General features: G+C 61.9%; 2 protein-coding genes across 3 annotated transcripts in view; one reads left to right on the top strand and one right to left on the bottom strand.

The window, feature by feature from the left end:
* The window catches only part of ATP6V0D1 (ATPase H+ transporting V0 subunit d1), a 34,297-nt gene extending 27,202 nt beyond the window's left edge, over positions 1 to 7,095 (top strand). The window contains exons 5-8 of the mRNA XM_035336686.1: positions 3,890 to 3,967; positions 4,561 to 4,737; positions 5,284 to 5,361; positions 5,882 to 7,095. Of these exons, the coding sequence (XP_035192577.1) occupies positions 3,890 to 3,967; positions 4,561 to 4,737; positions 5,284 to 5,361; positions 5,882 to 6,043 (495 nt within the window). The 3' untranslated portion in view covers positions 6,044 to 7,095. The remainder of the gene's footprint in view (positions 1 to 3,889; positions 3,968 to 4,560; positions 4,738 to 5,283; positions 5,362 to 5,881) is intronic.
* A 157-nt stretch (positions 7,096 to 7,252) lies between these two features.
* HSD11B2 (hydroxysteroid 11-beta dehydrogenase 2) lies at positions 7,253 to 21,215 on the bottom strand. 2 transcript variants are annotated; one of them, XM_035336684.1, is made up of 5 exons: positions 20,919 to 21,215; positions 9,471 to 9,683; positions 9,059 to 9,244; positions 8,740 to 8,877; positions 7,253 to 8,191 (listed from the first exon to the last, which is right to left on the bottom strand). In XM_035336684.1, the coding sequence occupies exons 1-5, from the start codon at positions 21,184 to 21,186 to the stop codon at positions 7,833 to 7,835; spliced, it is 1,164 nt and encodes a 387-aa protein (XP_035192575.1). In that variant the 5' UTR covers positions 21,187 to 21,215; the 3' UTR covers positions 7,253 to 7,832. The 2 variants fall into 2 exon arrangements, with proteins under 2 accessions (XP_035192575.1, XP_035192576.1); XM_035336685.1 differs by lacking the exon at positions 20,919 to 21,215 and adding an exon at positions 10,239 to 10,745.
* Between the last annotated feature and the right edge of the window lie 237 nt (positions 21,216 to 21,452).

The following is a 21,452-nucleotide window of genomic DNA, read 5'->3' as shown; positions in this document are numbered from 1 at the left end:
TGTGCAGGCTGTGGCTATCTCTTCATCTTGACTCTCTGGATTAAGGGTGGGATGCAGATTGTATCTGCCAGCCTTGCTTTGACTGGTCACGGCCAGCCAGCAGTCACTGTGACCTCTGCTTCCTAGGGAAGCCCTGACCCCTTTGGAGAGGTGGAGAACAGGTCAGGCATGAAGGGAAGAAGGCGAAGGGAGGGGAGAAGCTGCTGCCTTGCGGCAGTCATGCCCAGCTGCGTGTGGCCTCTGGCATGTACTGATCTTTTGCTATAATGGGGGAAGGTATGCCGGTACGCATAAATACCTGCACCCTTGCAGGGTGCAGAGCTCCGCAGTGAGCCGGGGAGAGGCAGGGAGCAGAGCAAGCACGGAGCAAACAGGCTGGTGGGTGCCCTCTCCTTGGGTCCCAGCTGCCACGTCCTTTCCAGCTCCTTTCCGAGGCTGATGCTCCTTTGCATTCTGCTTTTCCTACCCCTACACTGCAGTGTCTCTGCCTGGTACCTCTCAGCGTGTGCTGGGACTGCATCTTACTAACGAGCAGCCCCCGGGGAGAGCAGGGGCAGGCTGCGTGCTCTGTCAGTGATAAATCACGGGGATGCAGGGGTGGAAGAGGTGACTGCAGCTCACAGGTGCTCACTTGCAGCCTCAGGGTCTGGAAAATGGATAACACAATGCAAATAGTCTTTGAAGGCAAATTGGGGAAGTAAAATCAGGTCTGATGTCTCTGTGGAACTACTCTGAAGAGCACAGCAGATGGGTGCCTGGGATAGATGCTTGTGGCCAGGAGGTGTTAGCGTGCTGAGGGAAGGCTTGAAGCACACGTGCTACCTCCCAGACCTACTGGAGGCATTTTTTGAGGGAATGAACAAGCACACAGACAAGGTTTGAGGAGGATTCATAGGAGAAAACCAATTACAAATGTTTCTTTCTGAAAGCTCTTAAGTAAGCAGTGGCAACTGAGAAGGTTCTTGAATATGTTTACGATGAGGAGCGGAAGATAAAAGCAGTCAGCTCTCAGAGTAGAAGGAGGTCAGCAGTGGAGGCATGCCAGCATCATAATTTTTACTGCTTATTCTTTGTTTTCCACATCTTTATTGGATAGGTTGAAATGAAGCTGGCTGGCTGCTAGCCTTTGCTGGCAACCTGCCTGTAGGAACCTGCCGAAGGAGCTTTGTGGCTGGACAGTAACGTACAGCAGACACATCAGCGGGGATAAATGTGGAGTGATAACACGGGAGAGGCAAGGAGGGAATCCTAATCTTGCTTGTAGAGTCTCCTTGTTCCCTGCTGCCACTAAACAAACCCTTGGGTTATGACCGACCTCACTAAGTGTGTCTCTGTCTAAGGCAGTCTGTTCTTAACAGTAGGGCAGGAGGGAACTGCACCAACATCGCCGTGCTGCTGCGTACGTCTGTAGTGCATCTGTCCTGTGCGTTTCCTGGTCTACTCCTCTCTTCTCTCATCTCAAAATATGAAGAGCTGAACAGGAGAAGTTGCTAAGAGGGATATAATAAAGGTTGGGGTACAATGACTTCTGTATGGGAAACTACAAAAGAGGTTCGGGTTCCTCAGCTGGAAGAGGAGGGAACCACGATGGAAATAGTGGGTGATGTTGAAAAAGTCAACATGGACGGGCTGGCCACAGATCTCCCTTCAGTCTGCATGGGAAAGACAAACAAGAGTAGCAGGAGGCAGAGGGTAATTGAGTGGTGTCACGGAAATAAAAGACTTCAGAAGATTATTAAGTGCAAGCACACCGCCATTTCTGGGAGGTGGTTTTCTGGACAGCGGAGAGTTTCCTGTAAATGGATGTTGTCTGTGGAGGGGTCCGCAGAGGGGGGTACCAGCACCACTTCCCTGCAGCCTGTGTCTCCACGATGCCTGTGACGCCGGATCCTCACTCAGTGCTGGGTATCCGAGTTCACCCATTTTTGCTTCTAAGGCCTAAAATTTGCTTCCTAGTTCTGGGAAGGGCAGAGCTGGGGCTGAACCTTTTGTCCAGCATCGTTCTTCTGTGGACCTCAAGCAAAGTTTGATGTCCATGCCTCTGCGTGAGCATTTCCTTCTTGCACCTCAGTTTGACCAGCAGCTCCTTGCTCAGCCATCCCGGTTGTCTGCCCTCCCTGACTGCTTTTTTACACGGGACGGAGAGTTCTTGTGCTCTAAGGAAAACATCCTTCACGAGCTGCCAGCTCTGCTCAGCTCCTTTGTCCCTAAGGACGGTGTTCCAGGGGGTGTCAGCTACTAGGTCTTAAAATAGCTTGAAGTTTGCTCTTCGGAAGTTCAGGGCCCTGACTTTGCTCGTTGCCAGGCCTGTGTTCCTCGAGATCACAAACTCAAGCAGGGTGCTGTCACTGCAGCTCAGGCTGCCTCCAAACTCTTTAGTGAACTCTTCAGCGCTGGTGAACTCCCGGTCCGTCACACTTCCCCTCTGGCTGGTTCGTGTAATGCTGGACCAAGCAGATATCCTCCGCGTACTCTAGGAATCGTCTCGGTTGCTTACAACCTGCTGTGTAGTTTTCCAAGCTGACAATCCTTGTGGAAGAAGTTCCCCATCAGGAGGAGAGCCTGCAAGCACGCCACTTCTTGTAGCTGAAGCCCAAATGCCTCATCCTTGGATGAGGCCTGTGGTAGACCCCAGCCACAGGCTGTCCTTTATCGGTGCGGTCTCTAACTCTCGCCCACAAGCTCCCAACCTGTCCGCGGCTGTTTCTCAGAGGCAACTCCTCACAATCCATCCCTTCCCGAATGTAGAGGGCACCACTCCCCCGCTTCCTTCCCTCCAACCCCTCCTGAAGGGTCTGTAGCCCTCTGCTGCAGTGCTCCGGCTGGGTGATCCATCCCACCACGCGTACGTGAAAGCAACCAGGTCATGTTTGTCTAGCTGCGCCATGGTTTCCAGCTCCTCCTGCTCGTTTCCCATGCTGCGTGCGTTGGTGTGGAGGCGCTTCAGCTGGGCTGCTGCTCGCATCGCGTTTCGGCGATGTGTAGCGCTCACCCAGCAGTGCCCTTGTGCACTGTGTGGTGACAAATATTCACCGGACGCAGAAATCCAGGTGCCTTTCTGGAGCGGAGGGCGTCCAGCACACGCATTTGTGGTCCATCTCATGACAAGGCGGCGGTTGGCGATGTCTCAGCGTCGTTGCTTTGCCGTTCCTTTGATGTGATTCCGCTTGCAGCTCTGCGCAGGGAGGTGTTTTAGCACACGATGGTTTCCTCTGAGAAAGTTTTTGCTGAACAGCGCTTTTAGCCGTGCTCTGCCTCCATGGCTCCCCGTGGGAGATGGAGTCATCTTCCAGCTGGATTATGGTACAGCTCCACAAAGGATTACGTTTCCTGGAGGCAGCCTAGCTGTGCCTAGCCTTGTATGATTTCTGCAGTGCTCCAGTTGGGATGGAGACCAAGCGGCTGCAGTGTGAAAAGAGAATTGCAGAGAATGGCTGGTTTCCTTCACAGATGTCCTGTCTCATCTCGACTCCGCTTCCACAGGGCTACTTTCTGAGCTTAGGTCTTGCGGCTCTAGTTGTGTGGCTTGGCACGCTTATAGAGGCCAGAGCGGGGTCAGGAAACCATGTGAAACTTCAGCGAATGCTTTGGAGTCAGACCACTCGAAGGAGCAAAATAGGCTTTAACCTTGTTGCCTGGGGATCTGCCTGCTGTAAGCTCATCCAGTCACTTGAGCAAACCAAACCACAGCCCTTCATGTCTCCGGCTCCCGGGGAAGCACTGTCCCTCGTGTGGGCTTGGTATCCGAGTTCACATGGGGTGAGAGAGCCTGTGCTGGGCTATGAAGTGTCTTGGGAGCATCCCTGCTTGCCTTCTGCCCCCTCCTGAATGGCCCTGTGGGGCAGTAAAGGAAGCTGGGTGGAAGAACACTCATTTCTCTCTCTTCCAGGCGTACCTGGAGTCCTTCTACAAGTTCTGCAAGGCACTTGGAGGTACCACGGCAGATGCCATGTGTCCAATCCTGGAGGTAGGTCTGGAAACTCCTGTAGCGATACTCATCGCTCCACGCTCGGGCGCAGCCTGCCTGCCGGTGTTTCAGATGCTCGGGATACTGTTCAGCATCCCAGCGCATCCCATCCAACCTGGGAAAACACCTGGCTTTGGGCAGGTTTGGTTGCCTGGTCCTGATTTTGGGCCAGATGCTGGCCCATCTATTGCCTTCGTGGCAGCCCCTTCACCCGTCCAACAAGCAGGAGAACAACCAGACCCGGTCTCTCTGAGGCCCGTCTGCGTGCCCGAGCTGACTGTTGGATGTGCAGGGCTCAGGGGCAGCAGGGAACCGCTCCTGGAGCTGGGCAGGGTTCTGCTCAGTGCCTTGGCTTGTGCCTGAGGTGGGGATTTCCTCTCCTGACTAGTCCCCAGGCATCAGCTCGTGGTCATGCAGGTGGCCCACACATGTGGCCTTCCCTGGATGAGCACAGGCGAGCTGTGTGCGTCCCAGGCACCCAGCTGGGCTTGCTGGTGCTGCTCTCTGATGCGGCTCTGTTCAGAGCAGCACCGGTATCTGCCGGCCTCTGGCAAAGCCACGGCAGCCCGAGGTGAAACTCTCTTCTCCCGCAGTTTGAAGCTGACCGGAGGGCCTTCATTATCACCATCAACTCGTTCGGCACTGAGCTGTCCAAGGAGGACCGGGCGAAGCTGTTCCCGCACTGCGGCAAGCTCTACCCCGAGGGGCTGGCTCAGCTGGCCAGAGCAGATGACTACGAACAAGTCAAAAACGTTGCTGACTACTACCCCGTGAGTGCTCTGGGGGACTGGGGCAAGGACCTGCTCTGCCTCGGAGCTCCTCAGGGGCCTGGGGGAGCGCGTGGATGGACAGCCTGGGGAGGGGGCTGCCTGTCCTCTGCTGATTGGGGTCGGAGAGCTCCGTGTCCCCTCGCTGAAGGGTGTGCCAGTGTTTGTGGGTGCAGGGGCCTGGCCCAGACACGCTGGAGGGGACGTGCCTGGTGCATCCTGCCTGCAGCACCACACAACGATGTGGCTTCGAGCGCTGAACCTTTCAGAGGAGGGGCAGGATCCCTGGCTGGATCTGTGATGCTCACAGATGAAAGAAGGGCTTTCTCTGCCGTTCTGGGCTTTGTCCTCGGCGGGTCCCCAGGTGGTGTGTGCGCAGTGCAGCCTCACAGCATCCTGTGTGCTCACAGGGCAGATGACTTCTGGCTTCTCTGTCCTCTGCTGACCTGACTTGGAGGTTGGGGTGTCTGATGTATGGGGTCCAGGCGCGCTGCTGAGCTTGGAGGGTGCTGGAGTCCGGGTACATCCTCTTGTAACGTCTTCCTGCAGGAGTACAAGCTGTTGTTTGAAGGGGCTGGCAGCAACCCTGGAGACAAGACCCTTGAAGACAGGTTCTTTGAGCACGAGGTGAGTGAGCCCTGAGGCACCGCTCGATAAGCGTGTCTGCCTGTGCCTCCTGCAAAGCTCAGGGCAGCAGCAAGGTTGTCTGCCCGATGCTCCCGAGCATCAGTGCTGCAGATAAGCAGAGTTTGGGGGAAGGAAGAGGGTGCTACCCCTGTGCTCCGGTGAGGGAATGGCACTCAATACTGATGGCTGTGGGGGCCCAGCCTGGTGCTCAGTCCACGTTGTCACCCAGACAGCTTAAAGCAGTGTGGGAGGCAGGTCTGGGGCTGCCGATGGATGTTTGGTCCACCGAGAGCAAAAGCAGAGTAATTATGTGGGAAAGGAGGATTCTCACAGCACGTGAGGGTATAAATCCTTCCCCTTTCAAATGCCAGAGCCTGTCCTCTCTGAGCCACGAGCCCCCAGCCTGCTGGGGAAGTCACAGGACCTCCGAGCTGCTCCATCCTTGCCTGGGCTGCCTCCTCCGGCAGAGGACAGCCTGGCAGAGGTGGACAAGTGACATCCTCCTCCGGGCTTTCCCCAGGTGAAGCTGAACAAGCTGGCGTTCCTCAACCAGTTCCACTTCGGAGTCTTCTACGCCTTTGTGAAGCTGAAGGAGCAGGAGTGCCGCAACATCGTGTGGATCGCAGAGTGCATCGCCCAGCGGCACCGGACCAAGATCGACAACTACATTCCCATCTTCTAACCCCACCCTGCTCCCGTCCGACCCTCCCACCCCTGGAGTCCAGCGGGACCCCTGTCCACCTTCTACATGCTCCCTGAGTTATCCCTTGCCCAGACTCCAGGGAAGTCCCGGCTGCTGAACTGGCTCGGATGGGGAAACTGTACAGTTGCTAGTTAAATTATTCACAAGCTGAAGTTTGAGCTGTGTGTGCAGTGAGGGGTCCGGAGGGGCCGGTGGCACAGGCTTGGCCCTGTGCAGCGGGAGGGCCGCCTCCTGTCGTGTATCTCATAGTACCCGTGTTACTGTACTAACCTGCTGTATGCGCTTGTGCTCGCAGAGCAAGCACCAGCCGGGGCTTGCTGCCTCCAAGTGGTTCCCACCGCTGCGGAGGAACGCGTCAGGTCTGCCACGGCCAGGAGCCCTCGCTGTCAGAGCTCCGAGCACGCCTCCTCCTCAGCGTTGTCCCCGTGAGATTTAGTTTGAGTGTGATTTGTAGCGTAGCCAATGCTGCTGTGTAATCCCCGCATCCCTTGTAGCAAACCCCGTTGTGGGACAGACTGAGCAGCCCTGGCCAGGACTGGGACGGAGCCTGTGGGAACGTGAGGGCAGAGCCAGAGCATGTGTGGAGCGCGCTCCTCCTGGCTCCAGCAGCATCTGCCCTAGTGCGAGCGTCCTCAAAAGCTGCTCTCTTCAGTCGCTGGAGCTTGAAGGGGCTCCGTAAGCCGCCTGAGCTCCTTCCTCCCCTGTGAACCCCGTGGCTTGGAGCTGTGTTTGGCACAGCGTGCAAGGGTCTGGGCTCTGCGGATGGTGCTGTGACACGGGAGAGCCCCTGCCCTGCTCCGGGTGGCTGCGTGGCCGTACAGCACGCCTGGCCCCGGGGCAGAGCAACCCCCTGGCTGCCCCGTGGCCGTGCGGCAGCGGAGGGGCTTCGCTGATGAGGAGTTCCCGGTGCTCCCCATCCGTCCTGCCTGGCAGCAGCGGCTCTGTCCCAGCTTGCGCCGTGGTCACCTCTGCAGTGTTTGTTACCCCGTGACCCCCCTCCTCTCCACACCAATAAATATCTGCCTACCGCACCGCGCTCTCCCTGCTTTCTCCGGCGCCTGCTCGCACGTCCCCAGGGGCCCGCGCTGGTGGCGTGCTTCTGGCTGCCCCGGGGCTGACTCGGGGTGCCCCAGGCTCTGCCCGCAGGCAGGGCACCCCCAAACGCAGAAGGAGACCGCGAGAGCCCGGTGGCTTATCAAGAAGAGATTTATTTAAAAAGTGACAATCACGTAGTTCATCTGGTGAAGAGCTCTGCAGTGCCCGCAGCCTGGCCTCGGCTCCTGCTCCTGCTGGGAGCTCGTGGAGTGTGTAACGGACCGCGGGGAGGCACGGCAGCATCCGCAGCGCCCCGCGCCTGACCCAGCTGCGAGGCGGCGGAGACGGATGCAGCTCCAGCAGCGGTCGGGGAGCTGTCACAGAGCTGAGAAGTGCCCCAGGTACATCCCAGCGCCTGGTGCGGAGATGCAGAGTCAGGCAAGAGTGGCTCCGTTGCAGGATGCACGGTTAGAAAAAATACAAAAAAAAACAAACAACCAAACAAAACAACAACAAAAAGTCTTTAGAAAAACGTTGATTCTCGCACGATAGAAAATAGATCTGCATCTGCCTGATTTGGGAAAGCGATTTGGTTTTAGGTCTAGTGCTGATTGTTCCCCCGTGCTGCACGAGGGCGACGATGCCGGCGGCTGCGCACACGCTCGGGGGCTGCTGTGCCTGGAAATCCCAGGAGAAGGCTCCCTCCTGCCCCGCGACCGCATGCGGGCCGAGGTCAGGCCTCCTTCGCCTCGGTGTGTTGCTCCGGCCGCAGCGCTCGGGGCAGCTTGGGGTTGATGAATAATCCTTTCAGGAACAAGTCTTGGACGAAGTAGGGCAGGTAGCGGTGTATGAAATACATCAGCCCAAGGCCCTGCCCTGGGTAGTAGCGCACGGCGGGGTTGGCAGCCAGGAGCCCGTCCGTGATGCTGTTCACCACCGCGCTGAGGTCCTCCACGGCCACCTTCATGAACTGGATGAACTGCCGGTTGATCTCCTCCACGTAGTCCTCGCCGTAGGCCTGCAGCAGCTCCTGGGGCAGGCGGGCCACCAGCTGCTGCTTCTGCAGGTTCCAGAAGGCAGGGTCGCACGTTCCTGCAAGGATGTGACCCCCGCGCCGTGAGCTGGGCACCCCCATCCTGCCCTGCCCCGTGGTGCTGGGGCTCGTACGGCGATGTCCCTTGGGAAGGGGAGGGAGCGGCTGCCGGGGGGCCGTGGTCCCTCCAAAACCCCGGTGGAGATCTGCCACGGGGTGGGAGCGGTGCGACGGGTGTCACAAACGGGACAGCCCAAGTGGGACCGAACTGCAGGTTTGGGAAGCGACCTGCAGCGTGGGGACCTCCGTGGTGGCCCAGAGCACGGCCAGGTAAAGACCATGGAGAGGTGGTGGTGGAGATGGTGCTCACCCAGTTCTGCCACCCCAGGGGTAAAGGAGCAGGCGGCAGGGCCTGATCCTGACCGAGCCTCCCGCAGGTACCACCACCCCCGGCCACAGAGGGCTCTGCTCTGAACCCGTCTGGCCCCGGTCCCCGGGGTGCTGCCCGGGGATGCCCCCTTCGCTCACAGCTGCACCCTGCAGCTGCTGCCCCGCTGCCTTCGGTGCCTCCCCGGGGCTCCGGGTCCGCCTGCTGGGTGCCTCTCACCTGTTTTGAAGTACCCGGGCAGGATGAGGCTGACTTTGACGCCCCAGGGCTGGAGCTCGCTGCGGAAGGTGTCCATGAGCAGGCTGAGGGCAGCCTTCGAAGCCCCGTAGGCTGCCAGGCAGGGGAACGGCAGGTCACCTTGGAGGGGAGAAAGCACAAGCCCACGGCTCCCACACAGCTCCACGTGTGGCCAGGGCAAGACCCCGAGGGTGTTTTCTGGGCTGCACACCCACCCTCTGGGCAAGGGTTTGGGCACCCAAGCCTGGCGCATCCCTGCGGGACACCCCAACCTGTCCCCGCGGCTCGCCGGGATGCTCACCCGCCGGGCTGCTGACGGTGACGATGCGGCCGCCGGCGGAGCGGAGCAGGGGCAGCAGCCCCTTGGTGAGCTCCAGCGAGCCGAAGAAGTTCACCTCCATGCAGGTGCGGAAGTTGCCCAGCGGCGAGAGCTCTGCGTCCGCGATGATGTCGTTGAAGCCGGCGTTGTTCACCAAACCCCAGAGACCTGGGGGAAGGGGGGGGGGACGCTCCAAAAAGCCGCCCAGGTGGGACAGCGCCACGCTGGGGCTGCTCCGCCACCCACGGGAACCCTGCCCAGGGAGCCACGGGGTGCCTTGGGACAGAGCCTTTAGCGCGGCTGCAGCCAAGGGTGCAGCCCGTGCGTGGGGACCACCACGCCGGACACAAGCAGGGGTCCCAGGGGGGCTGTACGCAGTGCCGGGGGGTCCCACCTGAGCTGTTGGTGTGAGCCTGGATGTGCTGCAGGACTCGCTGGATGTCCTCGGGCTTGGTCAGGTCCATCTGCAGCAGCGTCAGCCTGGGCGAGCAGCTCTTCTGCAGCTCCTGGGCGCCGGGGCCCCGCGGGTCCAGCACGCTGGCGAACACGCGGAAGCCCAAAGCGTCCAGGTGGCGTGCCGTCGCCTGCCCGAAGCCGGAGTCACAGCCTGCAAGAGCCAACAGGAGCCCTGTGGTGGCCGGCCACAGCCACCGGACGCGTGCCCCCTGTCCCCGAGGCCCCACTTCTCCCTCCCCAGCCCCAGGGTCCCCAGCACCCGCTGGGGACGTGACCTTGTCCTGGGGCACCCGCAGGTCACGAAGCTGCTGTTTTCTCTCTCGCACGGGAGGAAGAAAACACTCCCTTATCGGCAAACCCATCGCCCCGAGCGCGCCGCTGATGCGAGGAGCAGATAAAACCGTTGAGGGCAGGCTCGGCACCCACAGGCACAGCGAGGCACCGGCCTGGCGGGCTCTGAACCGGCACCGGCGCACGTCCCATCCAGCCCAGAGCCCCGCGGGGATGCCAGGGGACCCCCCGAACGTCCCCCTCCGGGTGCAGCATCCCAGGGACCCCTCCACCAGCCACCCTTAGATGCCGGTGCAAGCCCAGGTGGGAGATGCTGCAGTTCCCCAGCCACGTTCAGCCTCTGTAAAACAATGGCCAAAAACAGCACCTGGCGGGGAAGGGAGGGCAAAAAGTGATTCTGCTCCACTCCTGCCACCTTCAAGCCCCGGGGGAGCATCCCCATGGGATGTCCCTCGTGTCCTCGGCCGCAGCAGGCGACTGCAGAGCCACAGCTCCAGGGCTGTGCTGCCGGCGGGGAGATGGGTGCCGCAGGGATGGAAACAAACAGCCGGCCCGGTACAGCGTGTTCCCGGGGCTGATGGCAGCGCTGATAGCTCCCCGCGCCGCCCCAGCTGCCTGGCCGCATTAACCATTAACAGGGGAGCGCTGCCAGGCCGGCCCCATCGCCTGCACCCTCCCGCTGGGCCCCACAGGGGTGCCCTGGCACCCTTGGGTGCTCCCCGGGGGCACCTGTGACCTGCACGGGGCAGGACGAAGGGACAGCTGGGGACCTGCGTGGGGGGGGGGGGGGAGGAGCGAGCGGGGTTAACGCAGCCAGCCCTGATTGAAAATTAGAAATTAAAAAATAATTAAAAAATAAAACGCACAGGGCCGTGTCCCGCACCTGGAGCCAGCGTGCAGCGGCATCACCCCCAGCCAGGAACAGGGCGCTGCCTGCTCCAGCGCCGGGGCAGCCCGATAAGGGCTGGGCTCGGTGTCCACGGCCGGGTCCCCATCGCCGATCGACTTTATTGCTGCGTCATAAACCCATAAAAGAGCCTGGCCGGCCGCCAGCGCGATAACGCCCCGGAGCCGGCCGCCGCGGTGCTTGGCGGGTGGGAAGGGGCCGGAGGTGCATTTCGCCTTGCCCAACAGGGCAGGAGAAAACCGCAATAAAGATAAAGTTGGAAAATAAAAGCGCACGCAGCCGTGTCCCCAAGGCTCCCCGCTGCCTTCCCTGGGACACGAAAGCTCCCGGTCCCAGCACAAAGCGGCACCCCCCTCGGCTGCACGCCGGATCCTCAGAACACCTGGAAACACCCCAAAAATCCCAGGGAGACCAAATAAATAGATAAATCCCAAAGGCTGGCAAGCGGGAGCAGGGCTTGTTTTGGCCCAGGCTGCTGAGAAGGGAGAAAGCGCGGCCGGGCAGCGCGGGCAGCAATTGCTGGGAGGGTTTGTGGTGCCTCAGAGGCTGGCTTCGGAAGTCTCAATTTATTCTCTCTCTCACACACACACACACACACAAAGTCTGCTCGGGGCTGGCGGGAGGAGGGCGGCGATGCTCTGGTGTTATTTAAGGTCTCAGGCGGTGGCCGGCCGAGGAGGTTAACGCGCTGCCGGGCTTCCCGGGAGGGGAGACATGGGAAAACTCAGCCGTGGCAAAAATTCAGCGTGAGAAAAGGCAAATAAAGGCCGGACCGGGGGAGGGGGGCTGCCGGGACAGGTCTCGGGAGCAAAGAAAGCGGAGTGCCGACCTCAGCCCCCAAAGCACCGGTGCTGCTGCCCGAGCCGTGCCCGGCACCCGCGCACCCCGCGATGCCCCCAAGCGCGGGGCTGGGCACGGAGCGAGGAGCAAACCCCGGGACCGCAGCCGCTGCGGCCCTCCGGGGAGCGCTGGAGCCGGCCAGTCTGAGCCGAGGCGCTGGGCACGCGTCCTTTGGAGGATGCTGCATCACGAGGAGGCCGCAGAAGCCAGCTCTCCCCCGTCCCAGCCCCGGCTCTGCCAAATGGTTTTGCTTCGAGCGGCGAGGGGCTGCCGGAGGAGCCGGGGGGCCCCCCCCCCCCCCCCCCCCCCGGCCCTCCCACGCTGCGGCCCCGAGCCAGCGGCAATCCAGCGCCTGCCTCGGAGCAGGGGCCGCGCGGAGACGAAGCCCGGGTTGCAAAATCAGGCTGCAAGCGGGGACGAGAGCCTGCCCCGAGGGCTCTGCAGGAGGTTCGGCCAATTTCTGCGGCACCGAGCGTCAGCTTTGGGGGTGGCGAAGAGGATGACGAGGGAGCCGAGCATGGCACGGGCGCTGCGCCGCGCGCTCATCGCTCTGCGCGCTCCTCGCTTTGCGCGTGCCCGTCACACTGCACGCTCTTCTTCGCACAGCCCGCTCCTCATTTTTTTTTGTGCTGGTATTTTGTGCTCGTCACGTTGCGTGCTCATGGCGTGGCACGTTCCCCACATCGCAGGCTCTTCGCGTTTGCCTACTCAGCACATTTCGGGCTCGGTGCAGTGCATGCTCGTCACGCAGCGTGCTCAGTGCACGGCATGCTCCTCGCATCGCCTCTGCCCAGCCCCAGGGATGCTCCTCGCCAGCACAAGCGAAGACACCGGAGGTGCTGAGCTCCCAGCTGTGGCGGTGGGCACCGCTTTGGACCAGGCACATTTTTGGGGGGGGCTGCTTGCCCCCCATGCTATGCAGGGTGCTCACGTTTTGCTGTCTCAGGTCTCCTCCCACAGCCGGCACCGGACACGTGCTCAAGGCGCCCGCCGCAGTTTTGCTGAGCAGATCTGAGCCGGGAGACAAGGCGGCTACCAGCCGGTAGCTGTCAAACCACAACCCCCCCGTGCCCACCGCCGACACGGGACGTGACGCAGGGCTGCTGCTGTGGGGGTGGCTTCCCCCCAGCCGCGTGTCCTCATCCCCACGGGGTCACATCTCAGAGCCCGGGGGGTGTCTGTGGGACCTGCTCGCCCCACGGCCACCCCGCAGCATCCCCAGGGACCTCGCTGGGAGTGGATGCCCCAGGGCTGAGCATCCCCCGAAGGACCAGCCCCGCTCCCATGGTGCCCGGACCCCTTCCACGCTGGAAGAAGTGGAAAATCCCAGAGGGTGCAAAGCAAAAGCTCCTCCTGCACCCTGTGGTTGCGGAGTCTCGTGCGAGCAAAGCCCGGGGCGAGGACGGCGCCGGCCCCAAGGACACCATCAGCCGGAGGGGAGCCGGGCACCGCGGCCAAGCGGATTAGCACGCTGAGCTGCTTGTTTCCAGAGGCTCAAGCGCAAATCCTGCCTGGGATGCCAAGCTAAACAAGGCTGACATTTTGCTCGTAGGTGCTCCGTACGCTGCCGGGGCTGATCCTGGCACGGGGATGGAAGGAAGCCCCCGGTCCCAGCCAAAGCAGTGACCTTCCCCTGCCCCAAAACCAAAACCTTGCAGAGGAGGGAGCCACGCAGCCAGAGCCGGCTCGGTGCTGGCACGGAGGGGGCGGGTGCTGCGGGTGGTGATGCTGGACAGATGCAGGCAGAGCACAGGTGTCAGTGGCAAAGGGGTGGGGGGGTCATGCTGAGCTTGTCCTCGAGGGTCTCAAGGGACGTGGGGCCACATTGCTCAGCAGAAGGACTCGGGATCGCACCCCAAGGGACGGGGGGGGAGGAGGAGGAGAAAGGAGAGCGCAGCAAGAAACAGCATCAACAGGTGGGGAACATCCAGGACACAAAGACGGAGGAGCCAGACGTCCCCGCCGTCCCGGGCAGGGGACACGGGCAGCCCGAGGGGTGCACGGGGTGGGCAGGAGGAAGCACCGAACACAAAAGCCCATGTGTCTGGGGCAGGGCCCTGCAGCCAACACCTCCCGGATGCCGAGCGCGTTTGGAGAGAGGAGCGATAAATGGGTGATGTCAGCCCGTGCCGAGAGGGAACAAATTCTTGGCAGGGCCACGTCGAGGGAGGGGACTGGAGCGGCACCTGTGCCCTCAGCAGCTGAGCCGCCGCAGCCGCCCCGGCCTCGCCATCCCCTTCCCCATCACCGTCCACAGGAAACCGCGCCCCGGGCGGCCTCGTGCCGTGGGCTCCCCTGGGAGCAGCCCCCGTGCCCCCGGGTGGCAGGAGGTGGTGGGAAGTGGTGGAAGGTGGCAGCAGCCCAGCCCGCGGTGCTCGTCCCCGGCTCGTGTGTTTGGGATGCAAGGAATGCCCTGGGAGAGGTCTTTTGGGTTGACCAGTGTCCCAGCCCCAAATTCCTGATGAGGGGACGTGAGCGGGACAGCAAGTGATTCCCCCCATGCATGGGTGGGTGTCCCTGCCACATCCGCAGCGGTGTGTCCTCTACTGGGACCAGGCAGACCCTGAGCCCATGGTGGGGCTCATGGACCAGGGGAGCTGGGGGAGCAGCCCCACAGCCCCATCCCTCATTTGTTTTTTAAGTCTGACCACACAAAGACCCTTTAAATTAAATGTCTGGATTTTAATTGGATTAATTTGAAATTGGACCGTGGCTCACGTTTGCCTTGATCCCAGCCCTTACAGGGAAAGGACGCCGTGGGCTGGCGTCAAACCATCAGTGGGACACATCGTCCACGGGATGCACCAGCCACGGGACGCACCATCCATGGGAGGCACCATCCCTGTGACACATCATCCACAGGACGCACCAGCCCTACCTCCCTCCAGAAAGCCACAAGAGAACAAAAAAAAAGAGCCCCAAGGGGCTCTTTGGGACCTGTTGCCCCCAAGCAGGGGCTGGGGAACAAGGCTGCCGGCTGCGGCAGGGCTGGAGCAGCCAGATGGTATGAATTACAAAGATCAGCCGAGTGTTTATGGAGCATTACGCGCCGTAACCTCTGCCCGGGAGGATATGTTTCACTTAACAAACCAAAGAGAAGCAGGGGAAAATCTGATTTTCTGCCTTGACAACCAGCGGCAGCCGGGCGCGGCGGTGAAGATGGAGAGGAGCCCTGGAGGATGTGCGAGCAGGGCTCCCGAATTAAAGCCCATTTTGCAGGAGCAGGTATCGGCCCCAGTGCGTCAGTGCTGGGGGCCCAACGTCACCGGAGCAGGCGTGAGACACATCAGCGCGGGGAGACATCAGTCACCAAAAAGCCACCAGCTGCCTGTCCCCAGCCCCAAAAGCTGGGCTCTGCGGGTTGCAAACGAGGGGTGACGGAGTGGCGAGCTCCACTTAGAGCAGAGCAGCCAGGACAGGGACGAGCCCGAGCACCTGGTGCTGAAGGAGACCAGTGCTTGGTGTGATGCTCGAGGACTGGGCTCACCCGGCTGCTTGCACAGAGCCTCACAGCACGCTTCAAGCTTGCTCGACACCTGCCGAGCTCAGCCCAAATCTTGCACCAAGGGGCTCAGCAGGTGCTTGTGCAAAAGCATCAGAGTGTTCCTCAGAGGCAGGAGCAACGGGTGTAGGACATCCCAGGACACAACCCGAGCCGGCACCATGGGCTGCTGCAAGGGACCGGGGGGTTTGGTGCCACCGGTGCCAAGGCCAGACCTCGGTGCTGTGCTGCTGCACGGGGCTGGAGGGAGGCTCAGCAAACCACGGCGGCGGAGGAAGTGCCTCTTCTGAGCAGGAGCTACTGCAGAGAGTTGGGGTTTCACAGAAAGCGTGTGCTGAGAATTTCCTAGAAGCGGCACATCGCCGCCCCACGAGCTGGGGCTGGACCGGAGCTTTCGGCAGGGGGCTGCCATCCCCCCGAGGGGCAGCGACCCCCAGGGGCTGGGATTTGCGCATCCCCCGTGCCCGCTCCCCACGGCTGCTGCGGGAACCAGGCGGGGACGAGCGAGGTGGTGACAGATCTGAGCGCAAACACCGCCTGGGCGATGGCACAGCCTGTTCCTTTCAAAGCTAATGTGGAATTTATGTCCCCCCAAGAAGAGGAAGTTGTGAAGAGGCTCAGCGATAAGCGGGTGAATAATCACCTTCGGGCGGAACGCGGCGAACCAGGAACGCGGCGCTGACGAGACACGAGGGCGATCCATCAGCGGGAGCTGTCGCTGGGAAGGACGCAGGGCCAGCAGCAGGGACACGTCGAGGGACAGCAGAGCCCGCACCGACAGCAACCCAGCCTCCCACAGCACCGGGAGGCCACGGGAGGGCAGGACACAGGGTGGGATCCAGGCTGGAGAGCCAGGAATCCCCACCAGCCATGGCCACAATAAACCAGAGCCATGGCTGCGCTAAACTAAAGCTTTGAACTGGAAGAGGGGGGGATTTAGATGAGATGTTAGGAGAAAAACCTCCACTCTGAGGGCGGCGAGGCCCTGGCACAGGCTGCCCGGAGAAGCTGGGGACGGCCCATCCCTGGCAGTGCTCACTGGAGGGGGACTCGGGCCTCCTGCTCGGGTGTGGGTCTCCCTGCGCATGGCAGGGGGTGGCACTGGGTGGGCTTTGAGGTCCCTCCCAAGCCAGCCATGCTGTGGCTCCTTGTGGTGGGCCAGGTCAGCCACGGAGGAGCCCCCAGGGCTGGTCTGCCACCCAGCAGGGCAGTGCCACCACCATGGGGCTGGACACACACAGTGGGCAGGGACACATCCCCGGGGACATGGGACAGAGCCACACTGGGGACAGAGTTGGCCAAAGCAGATGCTCCAGAGCCACCATAGCAGATGGCTTTAAGCAGCTCAGAGCTGGCATTGCTCAAGGCAGCACAGTAAAGCCACGCTGGTTTCAATGGAGCTGTGTTGGTGTTGGGGTGCCTTGGTAATGACAATCCATATGGAGCACGTCCCAGCAGCTCAGCAGAGGCAGAGCTCAAGTGCCACAAGCCCATTTTGGTGCCTTGTCCCCAAAACCCACAGAGAGCACCTCCGAGCTGACACGGCCGGACACAGTCACACTGAAGGACGGTGCACGGGGCAGCATCCCTCGTACACGGCTGCTGAAGGCAGAGCCCAGCGTCCCAGCTGACGTGGGGACAAGTCACCGTGGGACGGCCACGCAGCAGGTTATAGGGCCTGTCCCCACCTGGTAACCGGGACTGGGGAGGGAGCAACCGCGGGTCACGGCGCCTTTGGGAAAGGATGGGAGAAGTGGGTGCGTGGCGTGTCAAAGCGAAGCCCCAGCACCGGAGAGGAGGAACTGGGGAGGGATCACAGGTCTGCTCAAGGGTGTTTGAGGTAGGAGCTGAGACCCGGCTTGGAAAAATCGCCACCAGAAGAAGAAACAAAGAAAGAAGCCGCTGGGGCTGGCACCTCTTCCCCAGGCAGCCAGCAGCCTGTCCCTCCTCGGCATCCCCAGCTGCCTGGGCAGCTCCCACCATCTGGCTCCGGGGGGTCAGCAGCGCAGCGAGGGGCCGCGTGGCAGCAAAGCCTGTAAAGCCGAAAAGTGCTTCTCAAGATTACAGCCAAATCCAGGGACGGCACCATGTGCGACAGGAAAGCCAGCACCGACCAAGAAAGTTGATAAAAAGCTGGGGCTTGGCAGCCCTCCAGGGAAGCAGGAGTGATACGGTGCACGTGGAGGCACGCACGGGCTGGGGGAGAAGAACGGGGGCTGGAGGCTGCAGCAGGCGGGGAGAGCAGGAGAAGGAGACAGCAGGCACACTTCTGGCGAGAGTCAAGAAAAGCAGCCCCAAACCGTACCTACAGCCTGACCACAGAGGTCCCTGACGCTTCCCACCCCGCGGGGTCTCCGACTGCGAGCTCAGGCTGGATATCGGGAGGTGAAGAGGGGGAGAGCGCAAAGGGGGGTGGCGAAAGCCCTGCAGCCCCCCAGCACAGGAGATTATGAGCAGGCAAACGGCTTGCCTGGGCAGGGCAGCCTGCGGCATCGCCCCACCAAGCGGGAGGCGAGCCCCTCGGGGGCAGCCCGGCTGCCCTGTAAGCAGATCGCGGCGCCGGGCGAGCCAGCCTCGCCAGCGGGTAACACAACACGGGGCCTCGCCGCAGATGTGCTGCTCGCCGGCCTAGAGGGCAGCAACTGCCTACACTTCCCCGCTTCCGAGGCACTCGGCACCATCTGACATTCTCATTTCTGCAGAGAAGTCTCTGCCTTGCTGCTCTCATGTCCCGGCGTAACCCTGAGCGCTGAGCAAGCCTGCCTGGGTCTCGCCACCAACTCCGTCCTCCTACAGCGTGCGGCTTCGCAGCGCTTTTCCTCCTAATTAGCTGCGCTCATCGCTTTTTGGTGACACACACACAGTGCCCAACAGATCTGTGTCATTAGAGGGCTTCGAGAGCGCTTATTTCATAGATCGGTGAGAAAAAGCTGAGCGCATACGTCGACATGCTTGTGGTGGGCTGGGGACGATCGCTGTTTTTGAAGCTTATCAAGGGGAAGAAGAATCCTAAAACCTTGGAGAACTGCTGACAGAGTGAGGCGAGAGCTTCAGCGCTGCAAAGAGAAGCAGAAAAAGCAGGCTTCCTGCTCTGCTCCCAGCAAAACAACCTGATGCTTCTACCCCAGAGTTAAGTGCTGCTTTTATTTATTTTTTTTAATGCAAAGGATTGCTCGTGCACCAGGGCTGGGGTGTTTGGTTTGGGTCCTGCCCCTCCACCCCCCCCCAGCTCGCAGGAATAGCTGTCCCTGCTGTTAATTTTTAATAGAGCCTGGAAAACCAGGGCAGTTGCAGGGAGCGATCTGATTTGCAGCCAGCTGCCTACGGGAACCCCGGGCACCCAGGGGCTGGCACAGCCACCGCAGCCTGCAGGAGCTGCAGGAGGCTCGGCGCAGCCCGGGACGGAGCTTTGCTCATCTCGCCGCCAGCCTTCACACGATGCTCCCCACGTCTTGGACTCTCCTGGGGGAGCAGCACGTCCAGCACTTGGGAGCAATGGAAAGCATAAACTGGAGGCATGGAGCAACCTGCTGCTGGGACACCCCCGTTTAACCCAATTATCCCCACGGTGCTGGGTGCTCAGCACCAGGACACGCTGCCCTGCAGAGCCAGCGGGCCAGAACTCACCCCCAGCTGCTGGCAGAGCTGGGCAAGCCCGCAAGGTGCCCAGGGACCCAGCTCCAACAACTGTTCCCAGGCACGTGCACAAAGTGCTGAACGGCTCTGAAGTCTTCACCCTGTCACGCACAGAAGGAGAAACGGCTCTAGGGCAGCACCCAGAGCCCAGGGGGTCGGGGTGGGAGCGATGCTGCTGCTCTCACAAGGACAGCGGTTCACCTTCACAGCCGAGCAGCGAGAGCCCGGACATCTGGATTGAATCACTCCATCCTGCCGCACTCACCAGATGCTTCAACATCTGTTGAGTCCATGGGAAACGCCGAAGCGCCGCTCGACTACGATCAAGTTGCAAAACCGCTGCTAACCTTGAATACGATCTTAAGCTCTGACCCATTTCAGATTGTTAATGGGGCATGCGATTGTAACCAGAGAGCCTCACCAGGAAAAACGAGTTTCCCCTGCAGCGGGGAAGGAGGAGGAACGATGCTTCCGACCCAGACCTGCCGCGCTCTCCGTCAGCCCGCGGGCTGCCCCTGCTCACCCAGGTGCTTTGCCTGGAGCCGGGGCAGTCTGTGTGTGCCTGCTGGCCCTGCAGGCTGGTGGGCACCAGGGAGGAGCAGGGATGCGAGGGGCCCAAACCACCCAAATAACCAAGTAACTCCCCCCAGCCAGCAGCCGAGCGCTCTGTGTTATTTTGGAGCTGTTCACTTCATCACAATCTGAGCAAAGATTCACTCCTTTCAACTCCTCATCCAAGTGTAAGGATCAACAGACAGTTTGCTGCTGCACAACTCCGAACACTGAAATCCACTTTTCTCAGGCTGTTTCCACAGAACCCCTGAATTTCAGACATCCCCTGGGGCCAGAAGGGACCAAAGGATGATCTGGGCTCACAACTGAGCCAAGCCAGGTAGAGGGAGCGCGGGCCCTTCCTGCAGCCCTGTAAGTTGTGCTGCACAGACCCTGCTCAGGTGCTGGACCTGGAGAGGCCAAGCCATGGATGTTCATCACGGCGGTTACCTGGAGCCTCAGATGCCGAGTCCCAGCCTGCCCACTCCGTTTTTCAAGCAGCACAGGGAGCAAAGAGCGCCACAGCTGCTGCCTCTGCCCAGCATCCGCAGGCACCCAGCTCTGCTCTCCTCCCTCCGAGGGGTTTAGCTTCCCGTAGGCAGGAGGAGGACAGAAAGACTGCTGCTCTCACAGGGCAGACAGCAGCCCAGCTTGCCCGGAGGAGCAGGATTAACCCTCAGAAAGCGTCGGGCTAATTGGCATGCAAATACTCGGGGTGCTGATGCTGCCCCAGCCCTTCACATCTGCACCATCGCGGGCACCTGCTGGAGCAGCGGGAAGGAAACGCCGACCCGGCCAGCTGCACCTCCAACCTGTAAAACCACAAAGTATTTACAGCCGAGAGCAAACACGGCGGAGCCACAGAGGTGTCACTTCAGCACACCGGGGCAAGAACACCTTGTTCCAGCCACTGACTCACCCATTACACGGGTGATGCCATGCCCGGGGCTGGCTTGACCCGGTCTGCCAGCAGCCAGGTGAGCCACGGGGCAGCGGGGACTGCTGCGTGTGGCCGTCACGCACGCATCCTCCCCGGGCAGCCCTGCCTTGTGCTCATTCAGTCATTCATTCATCTGCTGCCCGGCTCCTCGGAGGCCTCCCTGTGCTCCCACGAGCTGCTCCGCTTCCCACCTGCCCGTGGAGCCCTTCAGGCTGGGGCTCCCCATCACAAGTCAGGGATGCTTGTCCCCTTCTGCAGCTCCCGGTGGGAGCTGGGGGCTCTCCGAGCCCAGCACCAGCACGGGGGTGCCCACTTGCACCCCTCTGAGTCCCACGGGGCTCTGGCTGCCCTCGCTGCCCCAGGCACACGGCCAGGAGAAAGGAGAGGGGACACGAGGTGCTTGCATACGGGGACACCCCAAAGAAACACAGCCAGGGTGAAGGCACCGGGCTGGGAGCGCACGGCATCTCCGCTTCCGAGGAGGCGTGCAGGAGCTGAGCAGCACATCCCAGGGACAGGGAAACTGCAGAGAGGGGGACACGGCCTCGGCCACCCCCAGCAGCTCCCGGAGAGGGCAGAGAAGGGGAGGGGGGGACCCCGGCTGGGCCGGGCGCGGTGCGAGCGGCTCCCCCGGGGAGGAAGAGGAGGAGGAAGCACCGAGACGAGCAAGCAGCCCCAGCGCCGCGCAGCTCCGGGGGACCCCCCGGCACTCACTCACCTGTCACCAGCACGGCTCTGCCCGCCACCGGCAGCAACCTGCGCGGCGGGGCCCGGCGGAGCAGCAGGCAGGCGGCGGCGGCGGCCAGGGCGAGCCCCAGGGGCAGGGGCAGGCAGGCTCGGCACAGGCTCTGCAGGGCTGCCAGCAGCGCCAGCGGCACCAGCAGCGCCCGGCCCAGCACCACGTCCCGCCGGGCCGCCCGCAGCGCCAGGCTGCCGCCCAGCGCCGCCCACAGCGCGCCGTACGCCCAGCGCTCCGCTCGCTCCATCCGCGTCCCCCCCCCCCCGCCTCCGCCGCCGGCAGCCCCCCGAGCACCGGCACCGGCACCGGGAGCGCCGCCCGGCCGCGTGCGGCCGCCGCCCCGCCGGTTATAAGCGCCCGGAGCGGGGCGGAGCCGCCGCCGCCTCGCCAATGGGAGAAGTTGGCCGGGACGGCGCGGGGACACCGCGGGGGACGGCGGGGCTCGGCTCGGCTCGGCTCGGGTTGGGTTCTGCGCTGCTCGGCTCGCTTGTGCGCGCCCCAGCTCGGTCCAGC

The sequence above is a fragment of the Oxyura jamaicensis genome, chromosome 11, assembly GCF_011077185.1.
Source record: "Oxyura jamaicensis isolate SHBP4307 breed ruddy duck chromosome 11, BPBGC_Ojam_1.0, whole genome shotgun sequence".
NCBI classification, from domain to species: Eukaryota; Metazoa; Chordata; class Aves; order Anseriformes; family Anatidae; genus Oxyura; species Oxyura jamaicensis.
This window is presented reverse-complemented; position numbering and strand designations above follow the sequence as displayed.

Bases quoted from the DNA above. Each gene is read 5' to 3' on its own strand.
- HSD11B2 (XM_035336684.1), bottom strand. From the start codon at position 21,186: ATGGAGCGAGCGGAGCGCTGGGCGTACGGCGCGCTGTGGGCGGCGCTG. The intron at 8,878-9,058 runs GTGAGCATCCCG...CTCCCCTCCAAG, and splicing joins CACCGTCAGCAGCCCGGCGG to GTGACCTGCCGTTCCCCTGC. The intron at 8,192-8,739 runs GTGAGAGGCACC...ACATCCTTGCAG, and splicing joins GCCCGGGTACTTCAAAACAG to GAACGTGCGACCCTGCCTTC.